The sequence below is a fragment of the Hylobates moloch genome, unplaced genomic scaffold (genome assembly GCF_009828535.3).
Source record: "Hylobates moloch isolate HMO894 unplaced genomic scaffold, HMol_V3 SCAFFOLD_3, whole genome shotgun sequence".
Lineage (NCBI taxonomy): Eukaryota > Metazoa > Chordata > Mammalia > Primates > Hylobatidae > Hylobates > Hylobates moloch.
Genome location: NW_026652278.1, coordinates 727,029 through 740,631, shown reverse-complemented (window position 1 = coordinate 740,631; position 13,603 = coordinate 727,029). Strand labels below are relative to the sequence as shown.

At 56.7% G+C, this 13,603-nt stretch overlaps 1 protein-coding gene and 1 long non-coding RNA gene across 12 annotated transcripts in view; one reads left to right on the top strand and one right to left on the bottom strand.

Annotated features, from left to right (window-relative positions):
* The window catches only part of CFAP46 (cilia and flagella associated protein 46), a 112,669-nt gene that overhangs the window by 32,872 nt on the left and 66,194 nt on the right, over positions 1–13,603 (bottom strand). For all 11 annotated transcript variants that reach the window (XM_058435874.1, XM_058435875.1, XM_058435877.1 and 8 more), the window contains exons 33-39: positions 11,617–11,715; positions 9,775–9,907; positions 8,240–8,386; positions 4,451–4,651; positions 4,179–4,285; positions 2,874–3,050; positions 1,671–1,806 (exon numbers count right to left, since the gene is read on the bottom strand). In XM_058435874.1, coding sequence (XP_058291857.1) covers positions 1,671–1,806; positions 2,874–3,050; positions 4,179–4,285; positions 4,451–4,651; positions 8,240–8,386; positions 9,775–9,907; positions 11,617–11,715 — 1,000 coding nt within the window. The remainder of the gene's footprint in view (positions 1–1,670; positions 1,807–2,873; positions 3,051–4,178; positions 4,286–4,450; positions 4,652–8,239; positions 8,387–9,774; positions 9,908–11,616; positions 11,716–13,603) is intronic.
* LOC131383010 (uncharacterized) lies at positions 987–3,047 on the top strand. The gene is made up of 3 exons (XR_009212662.1): positions 987–1,599; positions 1,943–2,163; positions 2,960–3,047. It is a non-coding gene; the product is annotated as an uncharacterized LOC131383010 (long non-coding RNA).

Genomic DNA, 13,603 nt, shown 5'->3' with positions numbered 1-13,603 from the left:
GTTTGAGGCTCTCCATGCACCTGTGTGGATCCACACTTCCAGTGGGCGTGGCTTCCTTCTGCCTGCAGGACTGACTCCGAGAGCTCCTGCAGGGCGCAGCCACTGAGGACGCCTTCCTTCAGCTCTCGAGTGTTTGAAGAAACATCTTTATCTCACCTTCATTAAGAATCCTATTTTCTGGGTATAGAATTCCAGATTGGCAGTGTGTCCTCTCAGCCTTCACAGAGGTCCCTGCACTGGGCTCTCAGCTACACTGCTCCTGCGGGAAGCTGCGCCATTCACCTCTGTCACTCTGCACACAGCACGCAGTGCTCTCTGGCTGATGCTAAGATGCTCTTCTTGCCACTGGTGTTAAAGCGTTTGGTTATGGTGTGCCCTTGATATAGTTTCATTCCTTTCTAGTTCTTGTGCTTGGGACTCATTCGGCTTCTTGGATCTGTGGGTTTGTATTTATTTGTATCAAATTTGGAAAATTTTCAGTCATTATTCAAATTATTGTTTATTCTACTTTCTCCTCTTCTCCCAGGATTCCAGTTACACCTACATTCGTGCACTTAAAACTGTGTGACTTTAATTTTTGTTCTTTTTAATTTCATTTTCTCTTCATTTTTAAAGTTTCTGTTGCTATTTCTCTAAGTTCTCCAATGTTTTCTCCTGCCATCCTTGTCATTCACCCCACCTGGTGCCTTCTTCATCTCCCGTGTTGTGGTTTTCGCCCTGAAAATTTGGGTTTGTCTTCCTTTTATGTCTTCACCCTTTCTACTTAACTTTCTGAACATATAGAATACAGTGATAACTTGTCTTCTGATTATAATATCTGTGCCCATGGATCAATTTGCTTTTGATTCATCAATTATTCTTCCTATTTTCCTGATTTTCTATACAGCAATATTTTATTGGCTGCCAGACATTTGGGCTTTGTCTTCCTTTGGGGTCTGGTGGGCATTTCTGCATTCCTGTATGTGTTCTTCAGGCTGGGGCTCTGTTCTGGGACACTTATCTTCTCAAAGGAAATAGCTGGGTCCTTTCAGGCCTGCTTTCTAGGGTCTCTCAGGCAGGTCTGGAACAGGGCTCACCCAGGCCTAATGACCCCCGACTGAGGCAAGGCCCTGTGTCTGCTTTGCCCGATACCCCAGGGATCATCAGGTTTTCCAATCCGGCTGGTGAAGCAGGAGCTGTTCCCACCCTAGAACCCTTTTGGGTGGTTCTTCCCCAGCATGGGGTAGCTTCCTCTCAAGAATGTGCTGATCAGTCCTTGGCAGGACACTCCGGGGCCTCCCCCAAAGGTCTTGGGGTTTTCTCTCTGTGCAGCCCTCTCCTGCCCTCCCCTCCCCGGGGCTCTGTCCCATGAGTGGCAGTGCCTGGCTCTCCCCAGGCTCTCAGCTCCATCCTGTGACTCAGATCACCAGCGGACTCCACCCGAACTGCCGTGGTGAGCTCAGACCTTAGCTCGGGGACCACTGCCTGTCATCGCTGACGTCTAGTGTTCTCAAAGTCTTTGTTTAATACACTGTTTGTTTTCTCGTTGTTTCAGATGGGGGAGTATCTGGTCCCTGTTACTCCATTTCAGCTAGAAGCAGAAGTCAGCTGGCTTGTGAGGTAAGTTACAGTGGGGTTTATATCCCGGTGGGAGTGACCCAGTGTGCACAGGAACCAGGACACTTGCTTACGTCTTGAAGTGACAATAGGCCCTGGACGCTGTGGAGCCTCCCGTCTTCCTCAGCTACGGCGCCCTGGGCCAGGCCATACGCTTCCAAGTAATACGCAGTTTTTTGTTCTTCATCTTTCTCGTTCTGGGCACGTAACCTTTATAAGACATAAGAATGGAATTTGGAACAAAAAATGTTAAAACATTATGTTATTATTACTAAATGTTTAATATGTCATTTTCTATCATTATACTGTATATTTTATTAGTGCTTAAAATGATGTTTTAAAATAGCTAACATGTAAAGACATCCTCGATACGTCTTAGAGGTTGAAGAAGCTGGAATAATGCAGTATGTACAGTGTATTATGGTCATAAAAACTAAATCTGCGCTTGAAGGAGATTTGCTGAAGCAATTCCACAGCATCAGCTTTACCCAGCAGGCTGGGTCTGATGGGCTAACTGAACTTCTGCAAGGACAACGTACGACATCCACAGCAACAGACACGGCTCAGGTCAGACCTTGTGGTGGGTTACACTTCCCTCATACAGGCTTCTGCACGCCCGCACTGGGCCCGCCGTGTCGAGACGCTTGCATGTAGACAAGTGGGGGCGGCCCCAGGTTGGGGGCAGGGCAGTGAGCGGGGCCAGGGAGGCTTTGCCGGGGTGGGGGTGGCTGGCAGCTGCTGTGGTGGGGACGGCTGGCATCAGGGCTGTGCGGGCCCTGCCCTCGGTGGGAGCAGCCCCTGAGATGCCACCTGGGGCCAGGCTACAGAGCCATGCAGGGCGGGGCCGCCTCCTGAGGTCAGGGCCCTGCAAGCAGCTCAGGGCTGTGCTCGAGATGTGCGCGTGTGACCTGGGCATGGGCGTGTGTGTGCCTGTGGCTGGTGGGGGTGGGTGGTGCTGTATGTCTGTGCGTGTGTGCCAAGGGCTGGAGGTGCAAGGCCCAATGTGGGTGCCCTCAAGGGAGGTGTGGGCAGCCGCAGGGCTGGGGCCAGAAGGAGGCCCTGTCAGGAGCAACGGGGGCTCCCCCAACGGGGAGGGCTGAGCGTGTGATCAGAACGTGTGGGTGAGGCGGCAGCCGGGAGCTTCCCAGGGGAGGGGCGTGTGGACCCCGAGGGGGTGCAGCTGGGGTGAGCCACGCCCAGAAGGCAGGATGGTGCTGGGCATGTTGTGTGTGGGAGAAGCAGTGACTCCCGTGCAGCGGGCGCGGAGGCAGCCGTACCTCTTGATCTTCGCACGCTCTAGTTTTACGTCAACACAATTCTCTTTGTAGCCACAGGCGATAAACTTTCTCTCAATTTCCAACAGGCCATCATCCATCTCTTTCAGTAGCAACGAGCACTCTGTGGGTTCCGTGACCGCTGACTGCTGCGCAACTCTGACCCGCAGGCTCAGGCACCTGACGGAGGGACGGTTGGTGCCTGGAGTCAGAAGCCCCAGGGCCGCGCAGGGCTTACGGCTGGGCTGCCGCTGTTCTCCCCAGTGTTCATCCAGGGATGCTCGAAGAAACGCTTTCGGAGCCTTTCTCGAAAATCAGCATCACACGGGCCTCATTCTGTGATGGCATGTGATAAAATCGGAAACTAACAAGCCCCACCCCAGGCACTGTATCCAGGCGGAAATTCAAAAGCCGTCTCCTACTTGACTCACTAGTGGAACAGAAACCCACGCTGAAGCATTGGGCTGTTCACACGCTGCAGCTGGGGGGCCCAGGACAAGGTCGGGAGGGAGGCAGAGAGTACAGGCACGAGGCCACCGCCCCGGAGCAGCCACAGCAGGGCCCTGGGCTGCCCTCGCGCCGATGCAGGGAGCTCCACAAAGATGCAGCAGAACACAAGGAAAGCCGGAGTCAGGCAGAAATCTGTGTTGCTGGGGTCTGTAAACCAAGGCCAGCTCCTTGAAAAGGTCCGCTGCGTTGGAGCCTGTGATTCTCATTTAGAAGAGATGGCGTCGCCAGCCTGGCCAACATGGTGAAACCCCATCTCCACTAAAAATACAAAAATTAGCCGGGCATGGTGGCATGTGCCTGTAATCCCAGCAACTCGGGAGGCTGAGGCAGGAGAATCACTTGAACCAGGGAGTCGGAGGTTGCAGTGGGCTGAGATTGCACCACTGCACTCCAGCCTGGGCGACAGAGAGACAGCGTCGATAAATGGCAATGAGAGAGGCGTGCCTGTGGCAAGGGCTTTGTGAAAGCTGTAAGAACACATTCCCTACAAATTTATACTGACACACCACAAACTTAGAGGAAAAGGTTTCCTAGGCCCTTCCCAAGGCCCTGAAGTTGACTTTCTAAGCCAAACAGACAGGACATGTGGATGGAAAGTCCACTTCTCAAAGAAAACCTGAAGCAAGCTCAGGAAACTTCTGGAGCTTTCTGGAGCTGCATGGAAAGCTGTGGATATGTGGCCCCATGAGGTGGGTCTCTGAACTTGCACAGGCTTGACATATGGCACAAAAATCGCAGATGGAAAAGAGGAAACTACAGCTTTCACGCTAATGTACAGTGTTTCTTACAAAGAGTTACCTGGCTTCTAGATCTGTGGTCATGAATTCCAATAAAGGCAATCGGTTTGGTCTTTCTTTCTTGAGGATCTTGAAGGCATTGATGAGCTTCTGAAATATGTGACACACCTGAGGATAGGCGGGGGTGGATACGGGTGTGTCTGAGGGCGGGCAGGGATGGATCCAGGCGTGTCATCAGCGGTCTGCCAGGCAGAGCCCCATGGACGCCCTTCCTCTCCACCACGCACCTGGCCCGGCACCCGACAGGCAGCCCCAGGTCCCCGTGCCACTCACCGTAGCTTCTCTTCCTGAGTGTTCCCTGGACAAGAGCGCCTCTGCCAGGGTCAGAGTGGAATTGTACCAGAACTCCTCACTTCCGCCCATGTGCTGGGCCTGTGCGATCATTTTCTTGGCTTGTCCATAGTTTTTCTCCTTGTTGGCCAACTGTGCGAGGAGGAGCAGGCACTGGGCCTCTGCACAAGGCTCATCCAGCTCCTGAAGGAGAGAGACTCAGACATGCATGGGGTCCTCTACAGACGTGTGCAGGCGGGGAGATAGGAGCCAGCAGAGAGAAGGAAGAGGGAGACAGAGAGGCAGAGACAGACGGAGGCACCAGGTGAGGGTAAGACAGGGCCGCTCACTCTGGCAGCGGAAGGGTAAGGGTGGAGCCCACGGCCGCCCTCGCACTCCCTGGCAGGACTTGCGGTCCTGCCCGGCTCCTGCCGCCCTGTGACTCCTTGAGTGGGACGCCCGCCCTCCCCGCCCGCCAGAGGCTTCTCTGGAGTCAGCACTGGCTGCAGCGCACGTTGACTGTATCTCATTCCATTTAATTATATTTCAGTGATGAGCTGACGAGCGGAATTGGCGTTCAGGGAGGCGCAGCCCCGCTCTGGCTCATCTTTGGGGGGATTTGTCCCCTGCTGCCTGGGCGGCAGGAAGCTTCGTCCCCAGAGCCTCCTGGCTCCTGCTGGCCCCGTCCTGGCCCTGTCTTTTAGGGCTCCCGCTTGGGGCAAAAGGCTTCGGGACAGCCACACCTGGACACTGATGCCGAGAGCGGCTCAGAGGCTCCCGGAGCCCGGCCTGCCCGTCTGGGGCCTGCTGCCAGGGAGCCGGGCAGCCACATGATCTGGGACAGACACACACGGCAGCCTGTGCTAAGAACAGAGGGGTTCTGGTCAGAGGGTGAGGAGAGGACAGGAGCAGCGGCGGGAAAGGCAGCGTCCTATTCCCATGCATCGCTTTCTGGCCAAACAATATGCCCTGTGTGCTCGTTTGGACCTGGGCAAACCTCCCAGGTGTAGGTGCAGGTGGGGGGACAGAGGGGAGGGTGGGCTGATGAGCTGGGGCTACCCGCCAGAGAGCAGGTGTCCCAGCTGCTGATGGCTCCATTTCTGGCTGTTCCATGCATTTAGATGCCCAGGACGAGGGAGGGGCCGCAGCCACTAGGGAGGCGTGCCCCAGTTGTGCCCCTGCCCGACACAGGATCCACCTGGATGCCGCAGCCTGCATGCACCTGGGCATAGCTGTGACCGCCAGACGGTGTGGGCAGGGTCTGGGTCCATAGCAGCCTTGTGGGCAGTCAGGTGGCCTGAGGGTAGGCAGGTGGGCGGCTGGGCTCTGTGGCACGGCATTCCCGGCCTCTGGACCAAGCCTGGCAGGGGGGTACAGGGCTCTGAGGAGGGAAGAGGGGGAGGCCCTTCATGGCTGGGCCCAGAGAGCAGGGCTGGCAAGGGTCCAACGGGGCCAGGCCCCTGCGGGGCTTGTTCAGGGCAGCTACAGTGGGCCAGAGGGGCCGGCGACAGGGTGGGCAGGGGCTTCCACATGGAGAGGAGGAGGGTGCGGAGATGGGACAGAGCTTGGCTGGGGGTGAGGAGTGCCCAGAAGGCAGGGAGAGGACAGGGTGGGTGGGTGGGGGGGTGTGTGAGGCTGATGCCAGGGTTTCCAGTGCTGACACTGAGTGGGAGGGCAGAGCCCTGTCCTGAGGAGTGGGCAGCACAAGGAGCAGTCACAGTCCCCAGGGCAGATGTTTCCAGCCCGGAGGCCTCTGAGGTCGGCGGGGGTCTGAGTGCTGAGGCCACAGCGGGAGAGCCCAGGGGGAGATCAGACCCCCAAGAGACAAGGTCACCGTGTGGGTGGGCCTGAGAGGGGAGGGGTGCCACCAGCAGGACAGAGAGAGCCCCATGGAAGAGGGACCAGGGTGGAAGGGCACAGCACACTCCCATCGCCAGCCTGGGGGAGCAGGTTCAGGAGAGGCTGGGGGGGCAGGGCGGCCAGGCTGCACTGGCTGAGGGTGAGGAGGGGCGGGACGGGACGGCAGCACATGAAGGCAGGCTTTCTGCGGTGTGGATGTGGCTGAGAAGCCTGGGTGAGCTGAGGGCAAAGTTGAGGACAGGAGCTAGGAGGCCTTCAGGCGAGAGGGTGGGGAAAGATAAAGGAAACAAACAACTTCCTGCCAGAAGCGCCTGCTGGGAAACAAAGTCCCTGCAGAACAGCGGCTGCAGAAAGGAGGGCGGCGTCCTGGCGTTTGCGGGAGTCCAGCACCCATCACGTCTGTCCTGGGACTGGGCTCCAAGGTCCACGGTATGAGGCAGGTTCACTCCCCAAGTCCCAGAGCTCAGGACCACGGAGGCCCCAGCATGCGGCAGATTCACTCCCTAAGTCCCAGGGCTCTCACCACCTCCCACTGCCTCCTGACCTCAGGGTGAGGGAGGCCGGGCCTCTGCCCACCTCGGGGGATGACTCTCGCCCCGGGAGCTCCCAGGAGCTCTTCCACACCTCCAGCCCTGCGGCCCCAGCAGAGGCTGGCCCTCTCCTGTGACTGCGGCTAAAAGAATGCTGCACCCGTGTGTGTCCCTTCCCCAGCTGTCCACAGCATCCTCAGTCCCTTCCTTGGACAAGCTCCCTTTTGACCCTGGTGTGCACACACCCGTCTCTGCTATCAGAGACCTGCACACACCTGTCCCCCTGCCTGAGACCTGCACACACCTGTCCCCCTGCCTGAGACCTGCACACACCTGTCCTCAGTGCCAGAGATAAAGTCTGAACCTCTCAAAGCTTTGATGGGCATCACTGAATTTTTATACCATTCTAGGACCCTCTCTTTTTCTGGAGTTTTTCTTCAAAACAAGTGACAGGCTGTCTGGTTCTGTAGCTCTGCCTCACCCTCCCAGTGAAAGCAACTCTAACATCTGGACAGAAGATGTCACCATGTGTCTGAGGTGAGTTTGGAGGGCAGTCAGTGCTGGTAAAAACTGGCAACTACAATCTTTGCACAGAGAGAAGCACCTGTGGGCCTCCATCCATCTGGCTTTTTCCTGGGGCTGCCATCCCTGCAGGGGAGCGAAACCCGGGGGAATGCAAGCGCCCGGGATGAGGAGAGGAGGCTGCAGCTGGGGCTTCCAGTGCTGAGGCTTGCAGGGCCAGTCCCAGGAGGAGGGGCCGAGGCGAAGGGTCCGAGGTCCGCACTCCCCCTCAGGGCTGTCAGCTGGGCTTGGCTGCTCAGGGCAGAGCCGGATGTCACAAAACCTGGCAGGAACCAGCTGAGACCGAACAGCTGCAGTGCCCGCCGGGGAGATGGGGCCTCAGCAAACGTCTCGGGGCTTTCGCTGGGGACCGTAAGGGTCACATCCAGGGAGCGAAAGCAAAACAAAGACCAGACCAGGCCCGGATCCCTGGACCCAGGCGGCCCCGCACAAGATCCACCTTCTAGAACAAAGTGGCACTTCTGGCAGAGACACCCTCTGGGGTTCTCCAAGTTCTCGTCCAGCCTCAGAAGGTAAGAAACTGACCGTGGCAGGAGGCAGAGCAGAGCCACCGACACCCAAGAGAAACGAGAGGTTGCAGAGACCCACAGCAGGTATTGGAAATAGAAACTTCAGCAAACTGTGAGTGGCAGAGCAAAAGACGGACAGACAGAGGACGTGCAGGACTGACTTCCCGCAGAGAGCCGGACCCAGACAAGAGAGGCATGTGGCCTTGCTAGAGCTGAACGCTACAGCCCAAGCTTCTGCCCGCAGCCCCTCCACTGTGCACAGTGCGCTGGGAGCGGCTGTGGATGGTGATGGGCTGGGAGGGGCTCCTCACCTGGAAAGCCAGATGAGCCTCCGACAGGAGCAGCCGTGCAGGCTGGTACAGGTTCATCTCCAGCAGAACTTCTGCCTTCAGCATCCACAGGTGGGGAAAGGACGTCCCATCCAGGTCCCTCCCGGTCTCCCCATTCATCTTCAAAATCTGTAAGACACCGCAGCCCCAGGCGGCACAGTCCTGACACTTGTGACCTCTGAATCTCGCAGGACAGGCTCTGGCTCAGGAGCCGTCTGTACCACACAGGGAGCCACACCCCACCGAGGGCTCCCTGCTGGCCTAGGCACCGTGGGCGCCTCACAAGCTCCCTGTGTGCCCCAAGGCCGGAGCTCAGGCCTTCGCCTTTCCCCCGACAGACCTCCTGCCCCCTGCGCACCTCTCTCTTCTCACGAATCCCCTTGCAGCCATCTAAGCCCACCACTAGCCACGTAGAGCCTTTGCTGCTCTACACACACACACTGGGGTGTAGGACCCCTTGGCCCACCTCGTGCTGCTGACCAACCCTGGGATCTGGGCCTGCCTGTGGCTGTGCACCCGGCCTTGCTAGGGCGTCCTGGGTGTGGGCCGGTGCCTGAGCCCCTGCACTAGGATCTGGGCCTACCCTGCATCCCCCCACCCTCTCCTAGCTAAGCAGAGCCCCCTGCCTGGGGCGGTGGCTGAGGCCCGCACTGCTGTGTTCTGGATCAAGGTCTTGTGCTGAGCCCCTGTCCTGTCCTGACTGCCAGGTCACAGGAAGCATGGCCTTTGCCCTTCCATGGTGCTCCCACGGTAACTGTGTTTGGGATTAGGAGCTGGGCTGGTCACCTTCCTTTATGGGCAAATGCAGAGGGGTGCTGTGCTCTCCTGCCGAGGGAAACCCGGGTGGTGGGAGAACCAGTTCTGTCAGATGACGGGGACCTCCAGGCGGAGCCCCCCCCACCTTCTCTCAGCCTCTGCCCAGGCGCCCGGCAGGCTGTTCCAGGGAGGCCTGTGGTGCACATAAAGCTCATCTTTCCCGAGGAATTCCAGGGCCCACGGGAGGAGAAATCACTCACAGTCCGGCCCCTCGCACACTCACACACAGGCCGGCCCCTCGCACACTCACGCACACTCACACGCAGGCCGGCCCCTGGCACACTCACACGCAGGCTGGCCCCTCACACACACACACGCCGGCCCCTCGCACACTCACACATGCCGGCTCCTCACACACACACAGGCCGGCCCCTCGCACACACACAGGCCAGCTCCTCACACACTGACACACAGGCCGGCCCCTCACACACAGGCCGACCCCTCACACTGACACACAGGCCGGCTTCCTGGCTCAGCTGCAAGACACACAGGCCGGCCCCTCGCACACTGACACACAGGCCGGCCCCTCGCACACTCGCACACAGGCCGGCCCCTTGCACGCTGACAGACACACAGGCCGGCCTCTCGCACACTGACAGACACACAGGCCAGCCTCCTGGCTCAGCTGCAGCCCTGCATGGCCACGAGGCTCCGGTGCCCGCTGGGCTGTGGGTCAGGAGGATTCTGGACGGTGAGGTTACCTTGTCCTTGGCTTCCAGTGGTCTGATCTCCCCAGGCTGGACGGGAAGTGTCTGCTCGTTCAGTGCTGGCAGGCTTTCTTCTAACAAAGGCTCCTTATTTTTCTCTTTTTTCAGCGCGATCTCTCTTCTGCAGCTAACGTGAGGAAAACAGACAATATGCAAGAGAGGAGCCACATGGCCACGAAAATGTCCCTTCACGAGCAACCACAGAAACGCAAACGCAAACAGCCACAATTACATTCTTCACGTGAGTGTTTACAAAGATTTTTTAAAATCCTCAGGATCTAACAGCACATCTGACTCCCAAATTTGTGTCCATCACTGGTTCTCTCTTCCAAACTCCAAACTCATGTTCAGCCGCTATTTGACAGCCTGACAGGTGTCTAATGAGCATCTCGGACTCCATCTCTCCGGCCTGCCCAGCCCCCGGCCCCACTGCGCCTCCCGCGGGCACCCCCACCTGAAAGTTCAGCACCAACTACAGGTCCCTGGGTGGGCTCCTGCTCCCCGCTCGGACTTCCCGCGGGATCTTCAAGGTGTCTGCTACCTTCCCCTTCACTGCTCCACCTGGCCCCGGCCACGGCCCCTAGCTGTCCCGCCTTCTCCTGTGCCATGAACACCAGGCCCTGGCCATTTGCCACACCATGTCCAGAGAGGTCCCTTAGAAGACAGGCCAGCAGGGGGTCACAGCAGAGGTCAAGACCCTGCAGGCCCAGCCCCGGGGCCTTTTCGCCCTCTGACCGTCTCCAGAGGCCTGCATGCCCCTCTGCCCAGGCCTCCCCAGCCACACGCGTTCCAGGCCAAGGCCCCCCCTGCCGCCGAGACGCCACTGCTCCCAGCACCCCACACCGCACTGGCCTCTGCCGTCTGCCACCCTCCACAGCTCGTAAACAAATGAACAGGAGGGAACCAGGACCCTATGGCCTCCACAACTCCTTTGCTCCAAAGTTATTTTAGGGCTGTGAGAACAACTGGGCCAAAGGCCAGGTTCCTGGGACACTGCTCCACACCCCTTATACCAGGAGAGTGTAGACACGGTTCCAATGTTCAGCCGGGCTGCATAGATAACTCATGGTGCACAGATAACTCATGGTGCTGAAAAACGCAAAGTTCACACTGCAGGTGAACGCTGGTTACCACAGGCTGCTAAGTGAAAGGTGTAGAGAGCTTAATTCCACTTTTACTGTAACAGCGTCTGTTTCTATGTAATGGGGAAATGGCCAGAAAAGCATATGTGAAAATATGAACAGGGTTATACTGAATGATGGGGCCAATCGTGAGCTTTATTTGCCTCTTTCTTTTATCTACATGTTCTAAGATTTTCACTATAAAATGTATCACGTAATTTTAAAAAGTATCTTGTAAAAACTAATAAAAACAGAACCATATACAATCATAGCACAGAAGTATTTCTGAGATGGTCTCTAAATCTAAAAGTCATTTGCTACACTAACGAGAGTTAGTTGTTAAACAGCCTGACGTTAGTAAACTTCAACAGCTCTGAAGTGAACTCGTGCCTGAAGGCTGCCGGAGACACGAGTGGTACTGCCTCAGGACCCGGCGCCCAGCACCCAGTGCCCAAGGGTCCAGGGCCCAGCACCCAGCCTTTCTGTCCTCTGGGGAGGGGCTCGGGCCACCCTGGTGAGCCCCCCTCACCGCCCCTCCTTCCCTCTGTGAGAAGCACCTCCCCACAACCCACCCCCGGCACGACCCAGAACCGGCCACAGCCGTGTCCCCCAAGTGCTAACTCTCCCCAGAGGACGGCCGTGCGGCTGGCTTTCGCCTGGCTGCACCAAGGGCGAGACTCAAACCCCAGGCGGCGCAGGGTGGGACTGCACACACCTGGCCTGTTCCAGCTCGCTGATGTACACCTGCCCGACCGCCTCTTCATGCTGCGCGGCTGCTTCTCTCAGCTTCAGCTCGGAGCACGCGTGGGCAAGGCTGTGGGGAGTGTGGCCGGAAGAGTCAGTGCTGCGTGGGCGCGGAGGGAGCCAGAAACGAAGCTACGAGTGTGCTTCACAGAAAACGGTCAACTAAAACATCGAGGCATACTTGGATGGTATTTTCAATCATTTTTAAAGGGAAGCGAAATTACTAGGGAAAAGTGCCAGGTGGCACCATCAGATTTCAGGCGGGATTTTTTTCCCGCTCCTTCACAGACCTCGTGTGAGGCATTATCTGTTGCTCCTTGACGCCGTCCGCGGAGAAGAGGAGGCCCTCAGGTGAGCTCAGCACCCACCACAACAAGCAGAGAAGCCTCGACTCCTGTTGAAAACCCTATTCTTGTCAAATGCTTTCAGGCACAGACACCGGGAAGCATCCCTGTGCGGGCCCCGGTGGCCCTCTTGGCCCCGTGACCACGCCTGCTCCAGCTTCCTCTCCTGCGCCCGGCCCTGGGATATCTCAGCAAGCTGAAAATGCAACTTGCGGCCTTTCTCCCAGATCCTTCGGGGCCTGGGCGCGCCTCCATTTATCACACTGTGCTTTATTGCGCTGCTCAGATAGTGCATATTTTACAAATTGAACGTCTGGGGCAGCCCTGAGTGACCAAGTCCATCGACGCCATTTTCCAACAGCACCTGCTCACTCAGTGTCTCTGTGTCACATTTTGGTAATTCTCAAAATATTTCAAACTGTGTCATTATTATGATTCTGTTACGGTGATCTGTGTTCAGTGATCTTTGAGGTTACTATTATAATTGTTTTGGGGCACCATCAGCCACGCCCATATAAGACGGTGAACTGAGTCGATAAATGTCCCGTGGGTTCTGATTGCTCCACGGCTTGGCCGCTCCCCCATTTCTCTCCCTCCCCTTGGGCCTCCCTATTCCCCAAGACACATAAATTTTGAAATAAGGCCAGTTAGTAACCCTACGATGGGCTCTAAGTGTTCCAGAGAAAGGAACAGGCGCACGTCCCTCACTTTAAAGAAAAAGCCAAAAATGATTCAGTTCAGTGAGGAAAGCGCGTCAGAAGTGGAGACAGACTGGAAGCTCGGCCCCTGCACCAGTTAACCAAGTTGTAAGTGCAAAGGAAAAGTTCTGAAAGGAAATGAGAAGCTCCTACAGGGAACATATGAATACAGATGACGAGAAAGCGAAGCCGCCTCAGTGCTGATACGAAAAACTTTCCGTGGTCTGTGCCAAAGATCAAACCAGTCACAACATTCCTTCAGGCCGAAGCCTCATCCAGAGCGAGGCTCTCACTCTCTTCAATCCCATGAAGGCTGGGAGACGTGAGGAAGCTGCAGAAGACAAGTTTGAAGCAGCAGAGGTGGGCTCGTGAGGTTTAAGGACAGAAGCTGTCTCCAACACATAAAAGTGCCAGGTGAAGCAGCAAGTGCTGATGGAGAAGCTGAAGCAAGTTAGCTGGAAGATCCAGCTAATAAGAGCATTGATGGTGGATACGCTAAACAACAGATTTCCACTGTAGACCACACAGCCTTCTACTGGAAGAAGATGCCTTCTAGGACTTTCAGAGCTAGAGAAGAAAAGTCAATGCCTGGCTTCCAAGCTTCCAAGCACAGGCTGACTCTCTTGCCAGGGGCTAACGCAGCTGGGGACTTTGAGTTGAAGCCAATCCGCATTCACCATTCTGAAAATCCCAGGGCCTTTAAGAATGATGCTCAATCAGCCAGGCATGGTGGCTCATGCCTGTAATCCCAGCACTTGGAGAGGCCAAGGCAGGCGGATCACGAGGGTAGGAGATCGAGACCATCCTGTCTAACACGATGAAACCCCATCTCTACTAAAAAAAAAAATACAAAAAATTAGCTGGGCATGTTGGCGGGCGCCTGTAGTCCCAGCTACTCGGGAGTCTGAGGCAGGAG